This window comes from Apodemus sylvaticus, chromosome 6, assembly GCF_947179515.1.
Source record: "Apodemus sylvaticus chromosome 6, mApoSyl1.1, whole genome shotgun sequence".
Lineage (NCBI taxonomy): Eukaryota > Metazoa > Chordata > Mammalia > Rodentia > Muridae > Apodemus > Apodemus sylvaticus.
In genome coordinates, this window is record NC_067477.1 from 12,144,318 (window position 1) to 12,167,467 (window position 23,150).

At 44.2% G+C, this 23,150-nt stretch overlaps 1 protein-coding gene and 1 pseudogene across 8 annotated transcripts in view; both read right to left on the reverse strand.

The window, feature by feature from the left end:
* Window positions 1-23,150, reverse strand: part of Ppp2r5c (protein phosphatase 2 regulatory subunit B'gamma) — a 140,047-nt gene that overhangs the window by 44,290 nt on the left and 72,607 nt on the right. For all 8 annotated transcript variants that reach the window (XM_052185018.1, XM_052185020.1, XM_052185023.1 and 5 more), the window contains one exon: window positions 13,352-13,551. In XM_052185018.1, the coding sequence (XP_052040978.1) occupies window positions 13,352-13,551 (200 nt within the window). The remainder of the gene's footprint in view (window positions 1-13,351; window positions 13,552-23,150) is intronic.
* Window positions 19,228-19,925, reverse strand: LOC127686941 (ubiquitin-conjugating enzyme E2 L3-like; annotated as a pseudogene).

Consider the following 23,150-nt stretch of genomic DNA (forward strand, 5'->3'; position numbering starts at 1 on the left):
TATTTTGATTTTATCCTTATGAATTTATTTCTATGTCACAGATATAAATCGGCACTTCACACCATTGTGTTTTTAATACCCCAGTCACCTAATCTAACCAGCTCTCCATGAAATAGTCTTGCAGTTTAATGTCCTACTGCAAAAAGCGACACTCACACTAAACCAAGTCCCTAAAGTCACAGAAAACACCTAACTTCAAGGTGTCAAAGTCTGGGAATGAAAATTAGAAGTAAGGGGCTTGAGGGCTGGCTCAGTGGTTAGGAGCACTTGTCCTTATAAAGGACCCGGGTTCAACTCCAAGCACCCCAAGGAAGCTCCAAGAGAATAAAGAGTGTCTCAGAGAACAGCTGCATACTGGGCATGGGATGTGGGGCAGAAAGAGAATTGTCCCTAAGAGTCTGTGGGTCAAGCCTGGGCTACCCTCAGATACCCAACACTCTCCTTTGAGCACACAGTACAGTAGTGAACTGGAGTTGCCATCCTACTTGAAGTCAGAATTCTGGGCCGTAGCTTCTCTCTATATACATCTCAAATCAAATCAAACCACATCTTGTTCCTACCCTAACACCACCCACGCCTGCCCATTTCTCTCAGTCGTCTCAGCCAAGCAACTTACTCTACTACATCTCTGACATGCCCCAGCATGTCTGTCTGTCCATCAGCCTGTCCCATAGCACCCCCATGCCAAAGCTCTTCCTATATCTTCTTAGCAGGCAGCCAGAGTGAAGGGGCAGTGCGCATGCACACACACAGAGACACACACACACACACACACACACACACACACGCACACGCACACGCACACGCACAGATACATAGACAGACAAACAGACATACATACACACACACACACACACACACACACACGCACACGCACACACGCACGTGCACGCACACACACAGATACATAGACAGACAAACAGACACACACACACACACACACACACACACACACACACACGCTGCCTCCGGCACTGCTTCTATCAGTAGGTTTCAGTGGTTTCCTGGGTCACTACTCTAGCCACACTCAATCCAACCTAAGTCTCTGTTTGCTCCTGAGGTCTTGGGAGCACTGCCCTGCCAGGCACCACCCCGCTCCACTTTCCCACTCTGGGTGGATCAGCTCATCTTCCTCACAGTGACAGTGGGCAGGCTCCCTGCACAGCCCTCAGCTCTGATTGGTGCCTACTGATGTCTGGTCTTGTCCCTCGGACACGTCCAGGCAGGCTCTGGGAAGGCTGAGCCCACACATTACCATTTTCAGTGGAAGCGCCCTAAGGCAACACGGGGAGTTCAGAAGGGATGTGATATGTGTTTCCTGATTCAGTGAGTATGCTGTGCAGTGTTCTGGTCAGTGATCTGGGTAATCCCAGAGCTCCATGTGCTGTGAAGGGCTCCTGAGCCAGCCAATCTATCCAAACGTGCCCTAGCCAGACCCCTTTCTGCCCACAAGGCCTTCTTCCCTGTGTCCAAGGCTTTGGAGAAAGCAGTGTACCATGAATTCAGCAATTCAGGCTCTCAACTTTCCTCTTACGGAATTTACACTCAGAAGGGCCCTGCTCCATTTTCACATAAATTAAGAAATTCAGGGTAGGGATGGTTAAAATGGCAGTGCTTCTAAATGCTCTTCCAACTCCTTCAGTCTTTGGGTAGCAGACTTGACTGTGACAACAGAGGCGATACCGCAGGCCCAGGCCGCCCACCACCACTTTTATGTAGAAACCACAGTGCCAAATTTTGGGGCCTGTTTCTTCACCTTGGCCTTCCCATAGGAGGAGCAGGTGCACTTGGCATACAGGCTGATCTCAATCTTCTCTCCTCTTTTCTATAAAAAGGAGCCATGGCCTGTCCATGCTCACCAACAACCCTGACCTCAGTGCATTTAGCCATGTCACTATGACCTAGGCCTGAGCCCAGAAAGGAAGCCACAGTCTCTGCTAACCCTGGGACAGGTACACTTGCCAGCAGCTTGAGTAGCAGTGAACACCAAGTGTGACAGGGCATCCCTGGGGAACAGGGGAACCTGCTGTGGAGAGCTCTTGGGGTTCGCTTCAAGGAAATTGTCAAGAACATCTGACATTGGTCTAAGACAAGAAAAGTAAGCTCAAGAAAACTACAGCTGAGGAATGTACTCCTTGTATCTTGATCATCGTGATAAGTCCTGGAATACAGTGACCATGGGTCCTTTGTTTATGCCTTGCTTGTCCCTGACCAAGAACTGTCCCATTCTTTGCATGTACTTAGAATGGTATAAAAGCAGGCTGAAAAAAATAAACTCAGCTTCAGTACTTGCTGGAGTCATGTTATAATGTTGTGTAACTGTCTTTTCTTTCTTTAATCCATCCTCCCTCCCTCCCTCCTTCCTTCCCTCGAGATTCTGCTGACTGACTGAGGGGCTTGGTCAGGAGGTGCCCTCAACATCGAGGCTGGAGTACAAGGGGTTCAGCGAAGGACATGGCAGAAAAGGAAGCTCACATAAAGGAAAATATAGAACATTTGGGCCAGGAGTGAGTAAACCCTGTAAAACTGGGACAGGGTATTAGTAGAATGCTTTTTTTTCATCTGCTTAGAGATGTGCTAAAGTCAAGAGGAGTTCAGGAGATATCTTGCTTCTCTGGCTCCCACTGGGGAATGCCTAGTCCTGGATCCGGGTCCCTTTGGTGGGAACACCTGTTTCTCTTCCTCCTCTGTCTATTGTCTGTCCTTGGCATGCCAGTTTGTCCATGTCTGTCAATTTATGTCTGTGGTTTTGTTCTGTTGCTCCACTGTTGCTCTGGGTTTCATATTCAAAAGAAGAAATGGTTAAAACTTTATCTGCTGGAATTTTTGGGTTCAGCAGGTGGTAGGTTACTCCTCCCTTAAAATTATAGCTAGAAAAAGTAAGAAAATTTTGTCTGTCTAGTCTAAATATGTAAATGTGTATAACCACTTCATGTTTGTTTCTGACTGATCTTAACTGTATAAATATGTTTTACATGTCTTGGTTATAGATTATTGGCTTATATAGTTTTTGGGTGTGGTTAAACATTTGTAACATTACTAACAGAAAGTTGACTTTAAACTGGTAACTCAGGGTTGGAGTCATTCTGGGCAACAACACATGGCAAGAGCCAACTCAGGGAAACAGGTCTCTAAAGAGACCTCTAAATTGGGATACTTTAGGTAATTCTTTGATCTAGAAGTCAGACTTATAAAAGGATTTAAAACAATGCTTCTTTAATGAGGTATTAAAAATTAAAAGCTGCACAGTTGTGCATTCACTTACAAGAACAGGCAGCCAAACTTTGTAACATGAAAATAATGTACTTGGTACTGACTTTAGAGAGACTGGATTGTTGACACTGTTAAAAATTGGTTTTGAGCCGGGCGGTGGTGGCACATGCCTGTAATCCCAGCACTCTAGGAGGCAGAGGCAGGCGGATTTCTGAGTTCGAGGCCAGCCTGGTCTACAGAGTGAGCTCCAGGACAGCCAAGGCTACACAGAGAAACCCTATCTCAGAAAAAAAAAAATTGGTTTTGCTTTCCAAAATTATGGTTATGTTCTGATACTGCAAAAGAAACTTTTAATATATTATAGTTAAATATATATAAAGCTAATGGAACATTGGCAGTTTACAATTCAATCACAAGCTCAAGATTCTAAACTCCCCCTGGAACTCACCCATATTTGTAATTAAGAGAACAATTCAGGCAAGAGGAGATTACTGCAAGATTTACGAAAGGTTAATGAAACTATGGAACTTATGGGAGCATTACAACCTGGCTGACTGACTCCAGCTGCCATTCCAGAAAATAGGTATGAAAAATATTGTTTTTATACTATCCCCTTGCATCCTGATGATTCTGGAAGGTTTGCATTTAGTGTGCCTGCTTGTAAATTTGAAGAACCCATGAAATGATATCATTGGAAAGTTTTGCCTCAAGGAATGGCTAATAGCCCTACATTATGTCAAAAGTTTGTTGCTGCTTCAATACAAAAGGTCAGGACTTTGAAACCTTCTGTGTATATTCTTCTTTATATGAATGATATTTTATTAGCTTATCCCTCTGGAAGAGTTTTACTAAAAGCCTTTGCTCTTATACAACAAGCTTTAACATCTTGGGGATTAGTTGTTGCTCCAGAAAAGATTCAAAGGCAATTTTCTTTTCAATATTTGGGACATCAGTTATATCCTAAACAAACTGTGGCACAGAAAATCCAAATAAGAAAAGATAATTCACCTACGTTAAATGATTTTTCAAAAGCTGTTGGGAGATGCCAGTTGGCTAAGACATCATCTTAAGCTCACCTATGGAGAACTCAAGCCTCGGTTTGATATTCTCAAGGCACAAACCCTAATTCTCATCCTCTTCGACATTAACTGATGAGGGACAAATAGCTTTGCAGAAAGTAGAGGAAGCTATTAGTCAACAACAGATACATAATAAAGACTACGATCAATTATTGGCTGTTTGTTTGTTTGTTTGTTTCTTGCTACTTCTCAGGTGCCCACAGCAGTTCTTTAGCAAAAGGGACCATTAATGTGGATTCATCTTTTTTCATCTCCAAAGAAAACTGTATTTTGTGAAAGAACCTGATGAAATATTTAGTCCTCATTCCAAACAGCAATTTAATTAGTTATTGCAGAATGCTGATGATATTTGGCCTATTGTATGTGCAAACTTTTCAGGCAAAATTGATAATCATTATCCAAAAGACAAGGTATTACTACATGCTGAAGCCACTGTTTTTGAAATGTTGAAAAATAAAGCTTTTAATTTGTACACTGATAGCCAATATACACCTCATGGTTAGGAAATTGCTTGAAACTGTTCCTTTTTTAGATACTGCTAATTCTCAAATTTTACAATTATTTATGCAAATACAACTCAATTTAAGAGAACACACTGTTTCTTACTTTATAGGACATTTAAGAACTCATACTGGATTGCCCAGACCCCTTATTGAGGGCAATGCCACAGCAGATTTGTATACCAGGCAGATTATAGGCCTTATACAGGAACAATTAGCCAAACAATCTCAGTCTTTACATCATCAAAACAGTAGTAGCTTGAGACAACAATCTGGTATTTCTAAAGAATGTGCATGTCAAATTGAAAAGACTTGTCCTCAGTTTCTTCCTGTACCACATAATGATGTTAATCCTCAAGGACCCATACTTAATCAATTATGGCAAATGGATGTTACTCATGTTTCTGATTTTGGAAAATTAAAATATATACATGTGACTATTGACACCTTCTTAGGCTTTCTTGTTGCAACTGCTTTAACAGGAGAAACAACTAAAAATGTAATTATTCATTGTCTATGTTGCTTCTCTATGTTGAGTGTTCCAAGCCAGATTAAAACAGATAATGGAACTGGCTATTGCAGTTGTGCATTTGAGACATTCTGACAACAATTTAATGTTGCCCATATTATTGGGATCCCTTATAATCCTCAAGGAGAAGGTATTGTGGAATGGGCCCATGGAACTTTAAAACAATTACCTTCATAACATAAAAAGGGGGGAATTATATCCTTGTATACCACAAATCTATTTAAATTATGTTCTTTTTATCTTAAGTTTTTAAAATGTGGACATTTGTGGACATTTGGCTGCTAAGCATTTTTGGCACCCTCACAGTCCCACCCACTAACATGTGCTTTAGTGAAATACAAGGATCCACTTACTAGCATACAGCTTGGTCCCGATTGGGTATTAATAAGGGGAAGAGGGCATGTTTGTGGTTTTTTCCCTCAGGATGCTGAAGGAGTGTGGTGGCTTCCAGAGTGGTTGGTGAGACATGCTGATACCGGGACAAAGAACGATGCTGACTGTGAGCTTGCTGAATGCCCTGAGGATGGTGCCCGGGAAGCTGTCCTGGGCATATGTGCATGACCCACATCTGCTACATCCTTCTGTACTGTCAAGGCTAGAAAACGGAACGAAGAATATCTCTAAAACTATAACCCAAAGTATAGAGATGGGCATGCCTAAATATTATGAGGGTGTACCCCCATTCTCACGAGATACAACCTTGTGGATCTGAACCCCCGAGAATGTGGAACTGGCATTTAACAAAACTGCTGGATGGGGAGGATGCTATCATCAACCCCCAATGTGGATTAATGTTTCCAGTAACATGCAAATTATCGATTGGGCAGGGAATCAAACAAACATTGGACAAGAGATGTCCACAGGTCTGTCGCAATCTGATTCAGATAATTTTCAACGGCATATTTGGAAGTTAGCTGCAGCTCTCTATGAAGTTGTTAAAAATAGACAAAATTGGGGCAGGATCTGGATTTTGAACAAGTGTTAGTGCATGTGTTAAGTCTTCTAATCTTTTATTAGATGGATCATGTTAAAATTACTCTCATTTCTTCTACAGTATTTAATATAAGTTGTGTTGATTGTACACGTTCTAATTGTGTTGGTGTGCTGAAACCTGGTCTGTCGGTTATGGTGGTCTGTCTGTCTGTCTGCCAGCTTTCCTTTTATGGCCTATGGGTATAACAGGACCTTGGTATTCTGATAAAAGCCTACAAATACTGGAAGAAGTGAGTCAGGCTTTAAGCAGAAGCAAGAGAGTAGTGGGTTTGATTATTGCTGGTACAGCAGCTTTGATCACATTAATAGCTAGCACCACTGCTTCTGCAACTGCTTTGATGCAAGAAGTTAAGACAGCTACTTTTGTTAATCATTTAGGAAAAGGCTAATATTCTGAGTATTCAAGAAGATTTAGACAGGTACTTGGAACAATGGATTGATGTTCTTTATGATACTATTCAAATTACTGGAGAGGGGGTTCAGAGTTTAAAAGTAAGAAACCATCTCCAGTGTCATGCTAAATACCAAAGGATTTGTGTCACTTCTAAAAATTACAATGATGGTCACTACAATTGGGAGAATTTTCAAAGACACTTGCAGGGTATTTGGCATAATTCTAACACCTCTCTGAATGTTTTGACTTTGCATACCAAGATTATGAACTTAAAGAATGCTGCCCCGCTGAGTTTTGATGCTGTGGATCCTGCTGATAAAATTATTCATGGCTTAAGGTCAGTATTTCCGTCTTGGTCAAACTTTATGAATGGATTATATAGCTTGATCTTGTTAGCCTTCTTTGTCCTGGGAGTACTCTTATTCCTGACCATTTTGATAAAACTTGCCTTTAACAACATCAGCATTTTGGTAGGCAAAATGCATGGCTTGAAATGGATCACTAGACAGAGCCACTGTTTTAACAGGCTGGAAGTCAATAATGGGTCAGATCTGCTTAGAGTCTTACTAACCTAAGAGAGAAATGTATTGCCTTGGACAAAACGTTTTCAGTGACGGGTAAGGAAGGCATTCTTGTCAGAACAACCTAAAAGAGAGGCAGTCTTGTTTATGAAATAGAAAGGGGAGAGATGTGGAGAGCTCTTTGGGGTCACTTCAAGGAAATTGTCAAGAACATCTGACATTGGCTTAAGACAAGGAAGCAAGCTCAAGAAAACTACAGCTGAGGAATGTACTCCTTGTATCTTGATCATCGTGATAAGTCCTGGAATACAGTGACCATGGGTCCTTTGTTTATGCCTTGCTTGTCCCTGACCAAGAACTGTCCCTATTCTTTGCATGTACTTAGAATGGTATAAAAGCAGGCTTGGAAAAATAAACTCAGCTTCAGTACTTGCTGGAGTCATGTTATAATGTTGTGTAACTGTCTTTTCTTTCTTTACTACTCCCTCCCTCGAGACTCTGTTGACTGACTGAGGGGCTTGGTCGACCTGGGACTCTGATGACAGCTGCTTTGTAAGATAAAAGTTCTCCTTAACCTTTTTGGAATCAGGATCCTGCTAAGCTCCTAAAACTTATCATAGACCCCAAAGGACATTTTACCATTTTATCCACGAGGGTCTGCTGTGTGAGAAACTAGCCAGAAGTTAGAATAGGAATTATGTCTAAATACAAATGTTTATGAGAAGTGGCTAGTACTTTCCCAAACATGAGAAATTTGGCTAGAAGAGTGGCACTGTTTTATATCTGCAATAGCTGTGGTGCTATTCTTGGTTGTCAATTTGACTACCTCTGGAACTAAAACTCACCTGTGGGGAATTTTTTTTCTTAATTAAATCATTTTAAGAGGAAAGACCCTATTTAAATCTGGATTTAAAAAAAAAAGATTTATTTATTGTATGTAAGCACACTGTAGTTGTCTTCAGACACACCAGAAGAGGGCATCAGATCTCATTAGGGATGGTTGTGAGCCACCAGGTGGCTGCTGGGATTTGAACTCAGGACTTTCAGACAAGCAGTCAGTGCTCTTAACTGCTGAGCCATCTCACCAGCCCCAAATTTGGATCTTTTGAGGAAAGAAGATACACCTCTACTCCAGATCTTTTGAGATGGGAAGATCCACCTTTAATCTGGGCCACAATCTGATGGCAGCCTACATAAAGGCTTGGAAAAGGAAGCTTGCTCTCTCCGCCTGCTTGCTCAGTCTCCGTGGTGAAGCCATTCCCTCACAGGCATTAGAGCCTACTTCTTTGAGATGCCAACATATACCAAAGACCAGCTGAGACATTCCACCCTTATGAACTAACTCAACAGCTACTGGATTCTTGGACCTTCCATTGGTAAAAGGCCATCACTGGACTAGCTGGCCCTCAGCATGTAAGCCATTCTAATAAATCTTCTTTCTTGTATATGTTTATATACATTCATTTTTATATATCAGTTTTATTCCTCTAGAGACCCTGACTAAAATAAAAGGCGTGGCTTTACAGAAAACAGCTGGGCCATCCTGCTTTCCCCAGGTATGTAGTAAGGGGCGGGGGCATTCAGTAGCCATGTAAATGGCAAAACTGGGCCAGCAGTGATTTATTACAGGTGGCATGCTGTGGGGACAGTCAAACCCAGGTGGGCCACATACTCAGTGTGAATATATCATTTCCTGTTAGTGCTCTGGAAAATAACAGTTTGTTGTTACACAGATCCTGATCACTTACCTCACCCCCATGCTACTAAGCCCAAATCTCCTTGGAAGTTCCCATGTTCACAACAAATACCATCAGCTATTTCTTGGAAAATGTAATCACCCCTGCCCCCCCCCCCCTTTTAAAGAAAAATGCCTGCTAAATACTGAAGTCTAAATCACAGGTTTTTACTCATTAGTTTTTCAGGTAAAGACAGTTTCCATGCAAACAATGGCTCAAGGCCCTGCGCATGATGCAATCACCACAGCCATCTTCCATAGCTCATCAGACAAAGGTCCTGATGGAATAGCAATATTCTATTCTACTGTTTCAGTCAGCCTGGAGTTCTGTGTTTCTTACTGTGGGTGTGTGGGTAGGACCACACTAGCTGGGCTGTAAGGCTCTGGGGTTTGAAGTAGGGTACGAAACACAGATATATGTATATGTAGATATACATGCAGGCAAAACACCCATACACATAAAATAAAAATAAAATTTAAACACCAACACAAGGAACTACACCCTAGAAAAAGCAAGAATGTACCCTTTTAACAAACCTCACAAACATGATTGCATTTTTAACAACAAAAATAACAGGAAGTAAAAATCACTTTTCCTTAATATCCTTAATATGAAAATTAGTATTACCAACATATCTAATCAATTGAAATCCAAAAATATGACGAATTTGTTGGCTGTCACCCAGTGGTGTCTCTAATTTGGCAATTGGAGAAATATGTCCAATATTGTAGAATCCATAACACTTTTCTGCTTATTTGTATGTGACAGTGTCTTGCTGTATATGACATAATAGTCTTGAAATCATGTTTCTCCTATCTCAGCCTATCAGTAGGATTGTTTATTTGAGGTTTTTACTATGATTTTCAGAACACAGCTTACATATTTCAAAATTACTTATACAGCCAAAAGAAATGTAGACAATTAATTAGGGAGGTGGCTTGTAAGAGAACAACAAGGAGTGAGACTGAACGTTTTGCTTGGTATTTATAATTATTGTATCAATTTTGAAGATGATGACCTTATAAGTTACTCTTTTTCTGAGATGAATGCTTTTCAAAATCAACACAGCCAATGAACCAGAATCTTACCCTCACCTAATGTCTGTGCCACCCTCCAAGCAGAACCATTGTTCACTGAAAGAGTTGATGAATGACTTCATGAATAGACCATCTTAACACACACACCATTTCTTAAATGAATGTAACCTGTTCCTTGTGGGCTGAGAATGATGACAATCACTCAAGTCAAAGAGCTTTGACCATAGCAGGAAATCTGTATCCAAATAACTGTGCCTACAATTCATTCCTTGGCGCAGCAGAACTGTCAACTCTTAGCTTAGCTACTATGGAGGTAAAAATCCTTTGGTGATGTAAGGGACACTGAAGTACAACCTTATCACAATGAACTCCAATGTCTAAAATTGTTCCTATTTTGGGTTTGTATCACAGTAAGAGCCAAGATTTTAAGCTCTACTAAAAACAAAACAAACAAACAACAAAAAGACCTTATCTTTTTATGTTCATTTAATAACATGTCCTTTTTTTTTTTTTTTTTTTTTTGGTTTTTTTGGATTTGTTTTTTTTTTTTTTTTCGAGCAGGGTTTCTCTGCATAGCCCTGGCTGTCCTGGAACTTACTCTGTAGACCAGGCTGGCCTCGAACTCAGAAATGCGCCTGCCTCTGCCTCCCAGAGTGCTGGGATTATAGGCATGCACCACTACTGCCTGGCTTCCATTATTTTTATGATTGGTAGAAAAATATATATCATGTTGAATATTAAAAAAAAAGAAAAAAGAAAAAATTTTAAAAAATCTCAAAAAAGAGTGTATCTATATAACAGAATGCTACAATAAAATTATTTGTCCAAACAAGGGAAATTAAATATGAGCATAGGCTATGGCCTGGCTCAGACTGAAGCATACGCTCTGGCAATGCTTGCCACAATGTATGGTTCTACTTCATGACATGTCCTGAACAGTCAATCTACAGAGCAAAAGCAGGCCAAAGGTTGCCCTGGGCAGGCAGTGGTGAGGGAGCAGGATACGATTTCCTCTTGGGAGAAATGTTAGAAGTATCAAAACCACAAATTCCTTAGGTAAGGGGTGAACTTTTACAGCCATTAAGAAACCACACAGCATTCCAGCCAAACAGGCGATGTTTGTACAGTGACACTGCTGTGGATTCTTCAGTTGGTGGAAATTAATGTCTCTAAGAACACTAGGAACACAATCGCATGCACTCCGCACAGAAGAAACAGCAGCAGGTAGCCGCTGAGCATGGACGGAGCGCTGTGACCATGGTCACTGGCTGGGACTGAAGGCTGCTGAGCTTCTCATTAGAATGGACCCACAGAAGGGACCCGCAGAACGGACCCACCGGGATGGAGGCCTTGGTAGGCTTCCCGAGTCCCCACGTGTACTATGTCATTGCAGCCACTCCTACCCCAACCCACTCAGCCTTCCCTGCAGTTTCCATTGTTGTTGTCTGTCCCCCATGGGCACACATTTGAACACCTGTTGCTTAGCATCGGGCACTGTTTTGGAATGGGTGGGACCTCTGAAGTGGGAGGTATGGCTGGTACAAATGGGTCACTGGAAGGGGCCTTGGAAGGGCACAGGCTGGCTGGAGCTCTCCTGATTTTTTAAAAAAATTTTTGTTTTATGTATGTGAATACACTGTTGCTATCTTCAGACACACCAGAAGAAGGCATCAGATCCCATCCTAGATGGTTGTGAGCCACCATGTGGTTGCTGGGAATTGAACTCAGGACCTCTGGAAGAGTTGCTCTTCCAGAGGTTAAGAGTGCTCTTAACCACTGAGCCATCTCTCCAGCCCTCTCTTGATTCTTGATTCACCAAGATGAGGACAAGTCACACCATGAACAAACTGCCAAGCACCATTACCTTCCCCAGTGTCAGGGTGTCTGAGAAAGTAATTAATACACCATCAGTTCATATGAGAATCCAACCTCTCCTGCTCCTACCTATTCTCCTCACAGAGCACCAGACAGACAGGAGGTCAGGGTAGACACACACATGCACACACACACACACACACACACACACATGCACACACACACACACACACACACAGACACATGTAGATATAGACAGATAGACAAGACATACATACACACACACACTGAGACACATACAGATATACATAGACACACATGCGCACACACACACAAGACATTGGACAGCTTAGTAGTTGTAACTCTCCTCTCTGGGTCTCCTTGAGAACATGGAGAGGATCACAAGTCACACCCTCAGCCCTGTAGTACCAGCTCACTCTCCCCCAATGCCAGCACTGTCTGAATCATGCAACTGTCAAGCCAACTGAGTACTGGTTGGCTTATTTCATCTTTGTCAGAATCTGTTCTTTCTCCCCGAAGAGTGCCTAGCCCACAGTGGAAACTCAAAAAAATGTGTGTCAAATTCTTCTGGGAGCCATCTGATCACCCCCACGCCCACCCCAGGGAGGGCATGATGCTCAGGAGAGGGGGCAAAGTTACAACAGAGACAGAGACTCTAGCCAGGGAACCTCTGCCACAGGAGCAGGAGCAACAACTAACCCATAAAAGAAGTCTCCAGAGCGTCTCAGGTGCTCCAGGAAGACAAATGAGAGACCGAATCAAGACTTGGCTGAAGGGTAGGCATTTGACCCAAACAAGGCAGATTCTTCCTTCTTGGGTTAAAGAGTATAAATCAGGCAATACTGGCTGCCAGGACTGCTTAAAAACAGAACAACTCCATACTGTAATTGACCTATTAACAAATGTAACAGGTACTGAGAGATTTAATTTTAAAAGAAAGCTAAGTTCAATATTTTTTATCTTCAATGAGTGGAAGAAATGGATCTAAATATCTGATGTAAGAACAAATTTAATAATCCTAGAAGAAAATGAAGCTACACTCCTGATTTAAGCCACTGAAGAAGTCCCATGAGGACTGACTCGAAAGGCCACACCAGAACAAACTGAAAGCTGTGGCGATACTCAGCCCAGTTCCGCACAGCTCCAGAAACGTCAACGTCCACAGCCTGAGAGCTGGAGCTAAGGACAGAGCAGGAGCCCATGGCCACGCTGGGCGTTACTGCGCGGCTCTTTGCTGAGGGCGCACGGGCGAGCGGGGCGCTTACTTCTGAACTAAACCAACACTAAGGCTGCAGATGCTTAGAAAGTCAAGCCAAAGAAGTCAGAGATGACATCACAGCAAACACAAGCCAAGCCCCCTGCCGTGCTCCCACCCCACCGGGAGTGGCGAGGGTTAAGAGAATGCAAACAGCTCCTCTCCCCATCAGGATGTGTCTATTCTTCCTGGATATGAGGAGGGGGTTCTCCTTGGTGAGTCTGTGACAGACCATACCGCAGTGCAGCCAGCACTCACCATGTGGACGGCCTCGGGGTAGATGGGCTCCGTGATCACGTTCCGGTTGTGGGTGATGTACTCCACCATCTCGCTCAGCGCGGCTCGCTTGACTTCCTTCCACTTCAGGTCACTCAGTGGGTCAGAGACAAAGTCAAAGAGGACACAACACTGGCGTAGCTTCTGGATAAAAAGCTTCTCTTGATCCGCAGGAGGAACATCTGAAAGGAGAGAGTGGGTGCTGTCAGTCACAACAATGCTTAACCCACAGGGCCAGGAGACACTTGTAGCTTCTGATTTTTACTGTGATTTAATAGGAGTGCAGGAAAGAGGTGGATGAGGTAGACAGTGGTTAAGTATCCTTTAAACCGTGAAAAGGGCGTATGTGCCCCACAGCTGGCCGCTGCTGACATCACAGGCCTGGATGATAGACAGCACCAGTCACAACCGTCCCTTCTGAAGGCTCTCAATGGACAAACACTTTCTGGGCAGCAACACTCACATGCTAGGCCCTACGCTGGGGGAAAAAGAAGCGAGAAAAAGCAGCAGGCAGGGAGGCCAGGTCTGCGTGACAGCGGCAGAGGCAGGGATGGGACTGGGGAGAGACTGCTGGCTGCACCAACACAGCAACTGCATCTGCCCAAGGACCTGCGGTAAGGGCAGTCTCTTGGTTCTTCTCAAAGTCCCTTAAATTCCTCTCTCTGGGGGACATGCGTACAGTGGCAGTGATGTAGTCGCTGCGATCGAAACCGGGACTTCTTCGGTGAGCACTTACTAAGATACTGACACCTTTCACTTCATTTTTAATGAGACAACAGACACGCAGAGACACTGTCAGCCTGGCAGCAATGAAGCTGAACTAGACTCAAAGACACAAACACATGACAGTCCAGGGTCCTGAGTCCAGAAAGCTGTAACCACCAGCTACAGCTAAGGCTGACAGCTTCTCTGGGCCGAAGAAGAGGCCAGTGGTGATGGTGGTGGGACTCATGCACATCTGCATGGAGCACATATCCAAGGATATCCAAGGCTAGCCGCATATCTGAGGGCATGTCATGTGTGTGGCTCGGCCAGCCAGTATTCCCCTAGCATTGGCAAACGGTTCCATGGCACTCTTCAAGAACCAAGCCATCGCCATCGCATCCTTCAGGTGTGCAGGAGACCGCTGGTTTCTTGTAGAATAAAATGTGCCTGCAACTCATCTGTTTCAGAGTCACATGCGGATTAACTGCTTAACAAACCACTCTCATACTAGTACTAAATTCTGGTAAGATGTCCACAATTCTCTCTAAGGGCCTTCTTCAAGACCACACCTTCCCACAACCAACCAAGAATCACAAGGCCACAGGCTGGCGTAGAACAGATGTGTAGGGAAGAACCCAGCCACCCAGCAATAAACCAGACACTACAGAGACTACTCAATACAAAACCGTATCATTCTTCTCTCTAAAGGTTTACTTTGGAAAATAAATTTTCATAAAACTGTCAACTTCTCTCAGTATATATTTTATTTTATTACCATTTTACTTTTAAGACGGGTTCTTGCCGGGCGGTAGTGGCTCACACCTTTACTCCCAGCACTTGGGAGGCGGAGGCAGAGGCAGGTGGATTTCTGAGTTCAAGGCCAGCCTGGTCTACAGAGTGAGTTCCAGGACAGCCTGAACTACACAGAGAAATCCTGTCTCCAGAAAACAAAAACAAAACCAAAACCAAAACAAAACAAAAAAAGATGGGTTCTTGGCTGGTTTAGAACTTGATGTACTGCAGTGCCCCTTCTGCCTTTGTTTCTCAAGTGCAGAGTACACAGGGGTCAGCCTTAATTCATTACGTTTTAAATGATTCATACAAACATTTGAGTCCCCCACCTCTGGCTTAATTTAAAATGTGAACTTGCATCAATTCTTCTAGTGAGTGTGAGGCGTCCTGAGAGCCCCTTCCCAGATGAGCCTCCCCTGCAGGTGTCCCCGACCAGGCCTTCCTCGGAGCTCCTACTGCCAGCTTTCTGACTAGCTTCTCTACAAGGTGCTTCCTCACAATTGGATAAGGCAAGGCTCTATGGACCTGCCGTCCAGCACCTACAGGAAAGGCAGTTAGCTGCTTAGCATCCCTCACTCCTGGGTGACACATGAAGGCAGGTGCCTTCTGATGAGAACTTTTGTTTCTCTGAATCCTTAAAGGCTAAGCTTAGGGAGAACAGGCGCTGGTATGAATTCCATAACCACCCAACACCGAAGCAAGGTGAGGAGGCGGGACGTACTGCTGAATGACACCTCAGGTCATGAAAGCCACCACCAATCACACCATCACAGCACGCAGAGCCTGTGGCCATCTCAACCCTACGCTTTCCATGGGAAGGGTGTGTCTCCCAAGTTAGCCTCTTCCTAGCCTCTGACCCTGGGGAGTGTGTGTTCACCTTCCTTTTGCCAGGACACCTTATGTAAGCTTATGGCTGACACAGCTTGTCTATGTAGATTCTGTCTGTGCTTTGTTTATTTTCTCAGCGATACAGATAACCAAGAAGCCCACAGCTGAGCCCGGCAGTGGTGGCGCACGCCTTTCATCCCAGCACTCGGGAGGCAGAGGCATGTGGATCTCTGACTTCTGGGCAGTGAGGACTACACAGTGAGCCAGTCTTAAACATATAAACTAATTAGCTGAAATAGGGGCTGGAGGGGCTGGAGAGATGGCTCAGCAGTTAAGAGCACTGATTGCTCTTCTGAAGGCCCTGAATTCAAATCCCAGGAACCACATGGTGGCTCACAACCATCCATAATGAGATCTGATGCCCTCTTCTGGGGTGTCTGAAGACAGCTACAGTGTACTTATATATAATAAATCAATAAATTTTTTTTTAAAGAAAGAAATAGGGGCTGGAGGTTTGGCTCAGTGATTAAGAGCATTTGCTGCTCTTGAATAAGACCAACATTTAAACCGGGAGGTGGTGGCGCTTGCCTTTAAATCCCAGCACTCGGGAGGCAGAGGCAGGCAGATTTCTGAGTTCTGACACTAGGCATGCATGTGGTGCATGTATACTTATGCAGGCAAAACACCCAAGCATGTAAAATAACAAATCTAAAAAACTTTAAAAATAAAATATTTTGTCTGGCTATTAAAAAGAAACACAATAGCAATGAACTAGGGTCACAAAGCTAAAGTAATGCACTTCCTGTTAATACACGTTAACTTAGGGCTTCCTGGTCAGTGTGCTGTTTAAAATCCCCTTGTCTGCTGTGCTAGTGGGATGGCACAAGAGATAGAGACGCTTGAGGTGCCAGAGGACCGTACCTCCACCTGGACAGACGTGCTAGCCTCCAACACCTCATGTGTGGCACGCCTTGCTTTCAATGTATTATGAATGTAAAGCAATTCACACGTCTGCAAGCTAAGTCCTTGATGATGTGAAGGCATGGAGCACTCACACAGTGCCTGTAGGGAAGGGAGGCACCAGCCCCGGGCCTCAGAAACAAGGGAGCTGGTGGGGCACCCTCCGATTCCTGCTAGAGGCTATTGAGGGCTCCCAAAAGCCTGCAGTGTGCTTCACTGCCCAGCGCTCACACTGCTCACACACTACAGCTGGTGCACACACCGCTGCTGTGTGCTCTGTGTTGGAAGGAACACACCTCAGAAGACTGAAGCAGGGATACTACTTTATATTCAAGTCAGCCTGCGACTACACAATAAGTTCCAGGATGCTCAATAAGTTCCAGGGCTACAAAATCAGACCACTGTGGGCCAGTGAAGAACACTGCAGGCTTTTTTGAGTCACTAATAAAATAGCACAGATGAACTTACATGTATGCCTCAATTACAGAACAACCTGACAATTCCAGGTACAGATTTTAACCCAAATCACGGGAGGTAAGGCCAAGTGACTCAATTGCCTCACTGTGCCAAGAGGCATTATGTGAACTCTGATTTGAAAAAAAAAAAAAAAAAGCCGGGCGTTGGTGGTGCACGCCTGTAATCTCAGCACTCTGGGAGGCAGAGGCAGAGGCAGGTAGATTTCTGAGTTTGAGGCCAGTCTGGTTTACAGAGTGAGTTCCAGGACAGCCAGGGCTATACAGAGAAACCCTGTCTCGAAAAAACCAAATCCAAAAAAAAAAAAAAAAAAAAAGTCAAAGGAGCCAGCCTAATTGGTAAAGTGTACACACACACACACACACACACACACACACGCCTGCATGCACACACATAACAAAGAACAAACCCAAAATCCAAGCCTTCCTCTACATGGCGAGTTCAGTTAAAAGGACCTCTAGTCAGGTGTGGTCTCACCATACAACTCCGGTTGACTTGGAATTTACCATGCAGTTCAGGTTAGTCTTGAATTCAGAGATCCTCCTGCCTTTGTCTCCTGAGATTAAAGGTGCATGCCACCACACCTTTGTACTTTGTGGGGTTTTCTTCCTTTGACAATTTTATGTTGTATAGGTGTTTTTCTTGCATTTATGTCTGTTCACCATGTGTATACCGTACCCTTGGAGGCCAGGAAAGGATGCTTCATCTCTGGAACTAGAGCTACAGATGGTTGTGGGTCACCTGTGGACGCCATGCAGAAGAGCTGCAGTGGGCAAGTGACGTGTCTGGAGCTGGCCCACCGTCCCACACAGCTGTGGTGGGTGACCCTGGTGAGGCACAGTCCCAGAGACTTCTTCCCAGGATTGCTTCTTGCTACTGGTGTGCTTTCTCCTGCTTGTCACTGCCACAGTCCCCATTTATGTGGCTTGGTGTGAGTGGACACCAGGGCACCCTCACTGCCTAGAGTCTGGTGTGATGACTTCCTCAGAGATAGCCCACCCTATTGGGCAAATTTCCTGCAGAGCAACATAAAGATGTTGATTTATGCTGCTTAGATAAATTAATTACCTTTTAAAATTCCTGATTTGATTAAAATAATTTTAGGAAGAAAGTTTAAGGAGATGGTTTTAGCTGCTTTGCCAGAAATATGTATTAAAGCTAAAATCAAGAATAGAATGTGCCCACTCCACGTAGAATAGTAAGTAAAGGCTGCATAGTAAGGAATAAAATGAGCTTTCACAATTACACTAAAAACAGAAATAGTCTGGGACAAGTTTGTGATCAAGGACAAACATTTATTCTAGGTCAGGTCCAAGGATGAGCCCACAGGTGTGCACTGTGATAAAGCAAGGCCACGTGAAACTGTTGCTTTGAACTTATAATGAGCTTACAGAAGGAAACACTGCTTTGAACTTACTACTGACATCCTTCTGTAAGTCCCCTTTTGTGTAACATCTTATCTATGAGGTAATTTTATAAAGAGCTTTTGTCAAAAAAGGCATAAAAAGGCTGAAAGAAAAAAATAAAGTGTAACTGTTTGGGCTCTGTTCCATCTACCAAATATATGTGTGTCTGTGTGCGCACGCGCACATGCGCGTGCCTATCTGCCCTTTTTTCCTTTCTCTGTGAAATTATCAGAAGCCATCAGCTTGTGGCCCCTTGAACAGTAAGAGAGAGTTAAAGGCCAGAGGACATCAGCCTTTGTCCTCTGTCCAATGCTGCGCCTCGCCTCAGTTCTTAACCCCTGTCAGGGCTGGCCCACAGCAGGTCGCTGCCTGGGAACTAGTTGAATTTGGGTCCTCTGCGAGGACAAGTAGTCTTAACTGGTCTGTCTCTCCAGCTCTCTGTTTTGTTTTGTTTTTTAAACAGAACAATCCATGAATCTTTTTTTTTTTTTAAGAACATCTGAATTTTTTAATCCTTCCTTACAGGTTACCTAGATGACTTTTGATTAAGAAAACTGTAGGCAGTTAGTAACTGCCACAGCAGACTCCAGTTGGTGGCCCGTGTCAATCTCCACAGAGCCCTGCTTTGCGGGGTGTCTGACTGCACTGCTCGGGGTCTCTGCTCAAACCTGCTGGGATCACTCATGGCAGGTTTTACTCCGCAGGTCGCTTTTCCCTGTATTTCTTTGTAAACTCTTCAGCATTCTTACAGAATTTTCTATGGCCCTTAGTATTATCCAGCAACCAGAGTGGGTGCTGAGGCTGGGGGTCATCTACCAGTGCTGTGAGGGACTGGAGTACGTGGTCAGTCTTAGTGGCTGGCGTTCAGTTTTCAGCACTAGTTACTGGCAGACAGGCCTGCCCCTTCTCACCGATGTCAGGGTGGTAGACCTTTGTTTGAAATGTGATTTTGGGTGGTCTGAATGGATACTCTGCAGGAAAGTTGCTTTCAATTCTGAAGGCTCCCTTAGATGGAAGGCTGTCAAGAACAGTAAGCCCTTGCCAAGTCGATAAATTAGCTTCATCAACCTGCATGTTAATGCAAGTTTTTCATCCCATCTCTTCAAGCTCCTTCATCTTCTTCCTGCCAGCCGCCATCTTGGACCTGGTGGGGCTGCTTTCCCCCAAAACCCCATGAATCACATTAATGACTACTTCTACCTAAAAGGTAGTAATGCTCCTGCAATTTCAGCCTGCAGGAGGCAAAGGCAGGAGAACTGAGAGACTGAGGCCATCCTGGGCTACATGGGGAGTTCCAGGCCCTGCTGTCTGTACTGCTAAGGCTATCTATCTTCTAGAGCTCTGCCCTTCACTGGACCGCCACTGTAGTTAAGAGTCCTTCATCTTGTTTTCCTTCATGACTGGAATATTCTTGAACCTTCACCTGTGCCACACAGGCTTGAGGGAGCATGTGAGTTTCCTATACGCAGTATCCCAACACAGGAAAACAAACTATTCCTCTAATTACTCAAGTTTTCCTTTCAACAAAGTCGGATAATTTTTAGTTAAAATGTGCTAAACACCGGGGGTGGGGGTGGGGGTGGGGCAGCTTTCTTGGCATATGCTATGCTGATGTTACTGTGAGATGATATTCCCCCAAAGGATTAATTTTAGATTGCTGTTGCAAAACAGAAAAGAGCAATGTGGAACTGGTTACCTTGTTTGGCTGGTGGAGTCTGACCTCCTGTTCCTGTAAATACGCCTTTCGATGTGTGAGCCCTGGCATGCTGTTCCTCCTTTCTATGTCTGTGCTAGCTAGGACCTTCGCGTGGCACTAAAAGGAAGTAGGAGGGGCTCCTCCTCCTCCATCTCTGAAGCTTGGAGATCACCACTGGAATACAGTTGGTTCCAGGAGGCTGCATGAGAAACCCACCTGTGTATTCAAAGATATTCCAATCTGCTACCTAACAGCTACCTCTGTGGGCCTGGGACAGCAGAATCCGCATATATAAAGTGCCAAGGGCAGGAGTGGGGACCCAGGACCTTGGAGAAAACCACAGTGGGAGGAACTATTGTTCCAGTAGCAGGATTGTTTGCAAAGCTTCTTTAGACAGGTGAACTATGGGTGGCAGAGAACTGGACCCTGGATTCACAGCAGCATGGGACTGTAGGACAGAAAGTGTGACAGCCTTTCAACACAGGACACTAGGTTGGCTAGGGCCCAGGGCCCAGGAAATAGAGGCAGAAAGAAAGTCAGATCACATTACACACAAAACTCAAATAAACAAGAACATTATAGACTTGGATCTAAAAGGCAATAGCTAACACATTAAAATAATAGGATTAGGTTGGATTTTTTTTGTCAACTTGACATGAGTTTAGGTCATCTAAGAGGGAACTTCCGACTGACTTCCGACTGAGAAAAATACTTCCATTAGCTTGATTGGCCTGTAGGCAAGTCTGTGGTACATTTTCTTCATTAGTGATGTGAGGAGAGCTCAGCCTACTATGGAGGGGGGACGACCATCCTTGGGGGTGGGGGGTCCTGGATTGCTGGGCAAGCCATGGGAGCAAGACACTATGAAGCATTCCTCCATGACTTCTGCTTCACTTCCTGCCCTGAATTCCCCTCCTGAAGGACTGAGATAGGGACATGTAAACAAACCAACGCTTTCCTCCTCTCCTCAACGTGGCCATGTTATTTTATTACAGCAATAGATAGAAAACTAAGACAATTATAGAATATCTTAGAAGAACTGCCAGATGCATCCCTTAATCCCAGCACTAAGGAAGCAGGGGCAGGTAGATCTCTGTGAGTTCAAGGCTAGCCTGGTCTAAATAGTAAGTTCCATGTGAGATAGTGAGATAGGGCTACACAGTGAGACTCTATCTCAAAAATATACAAATAAATAAAATAGAAGGGAAAGAACAGAGAACTTTAGACACAGAACCTAGCAATCACTAAAAAACTCATCAGTAAAGACAAAACATTCTTTATCATCACCAGGAAACCAGATCTGTGGTTACATTTGTAAATCCCAGTACTCTGGAGACCTAGACAGCAGAATCACAAACTCAAGGCCAGCTTGGGCTAGTTTGTGGATCAGTGTAGGAAACATAAAAAGACCATTTCAAAAACCAAAACAAACAAAAATACATCCAGACACTTGCAGCTATCGGAGAGTTGGCACACGCTCAACAGCAGAGGGGGGGGGGCAGGACTGTGGCCAGTGCTCACACCTAGTGGACTGGACTTTGCGGCTGTGGGCACTGACAGCTGCTCTTGAAGACATCTGTGCCTAGGGGCTAGACCTGTACTCTAGCACATTACCTTGTGATCTCAGAATCAACGTACCACACACACATAAGAGAGTGTCACGCAGAGCTGCCCATGCCCACCACAGGGGATCATACACCCTGGAGGCTTGTACCATTCTATAACAAGGGAGTGCATGAGGTACAGACAGGCAGATGCGGATGCTTCTTAACAAAGCACTGGCATGAAAGCAGTAAGGGGAAGGACTCCGTAGCTTCACTTGGTACACCTGAGACTGGAAGGACCTGGAGAAGCCTTTGGATGTCTGGCCAGGGCGCAGATCCATGGCTTTCTGTTTTATAACCATTTCCTGCACTCTCCATTAGCTGCTTCTGTGTGAATCATATTTTAAGTGAAAATACTAAGTGTATATGTATTTGGAAAAAATTAAAATCACGTTAGGAACAAACAGTGGGGGCTGCAGCGATGGCTCAGTAACTGCCCATGTACTGCTCCTGCAGAGGGCTTGAGTTTGGTTTCCAGAACCAACATTCGGGTGATCACAAATGTCTGTAACTCCAGGTCCAGGGATCCAAAGCCCTATTCAGGCCTCCATGGGGTGCTGTGTGTGTGTGTGTGTGTGTGTGTGTGCGCGCGCGCACGCGCGCGCGCGCATTCTTTTTTTTTTTTAAATTTATTTATTACATGTAAGTATACTGTAGCTGTCTTCAAACACACCAGAAGAGTGCATCAGATCTCATTATGGATGGTTGTGAGCCACCATGTGGTTGCTGGGATTTGAACTCAGGACCTTTGGAAGAACAGTCAGTGCTCTTAACCACTGATGCATCTCTCCAGCCCCAGCTCTATACGGTTTTATAGGCTTATCTTTATGTGAAAGAAATTATACAATCAAGAAGAAAACCTGAGTAACTTCTGAATTTTTTATTTACATAATCCTCTTTTCTCTCACTCCTTTACTTCTAAGGGTTGAGAATTAGGATTTGTGGTGATTTGGATATGCTTGGCCCATAAGGTACTGTTAGGAGGTGTGGTCTTGTTGGAGGAAGTGTGTCACTGTGGGGGTGGGATTTGGAGGTCTCCTTCTATGCTCAGGCTCTGCCCACTGCAGAAGAGAGCTTCCTCCTAGTTGCCTGAGCTGCCGTCTCTTTTGGTTGCCTTTGAGTAAAGATGCAGAACTCTCAGCTCCTTCTCCAGCACCACGCCTGCCTGCATGCCGCCATGTTTCCTGCTATGATGACAGTGGCCTAAATCTATGAATCTGTAAGCCATATTAAATTCCCAATTAAATGTTTGCCTTTATAAGAGTTGCCTTGATCATGGTGTCTCTTCACAGCAATGGAAACCCTAAGACAGGAAA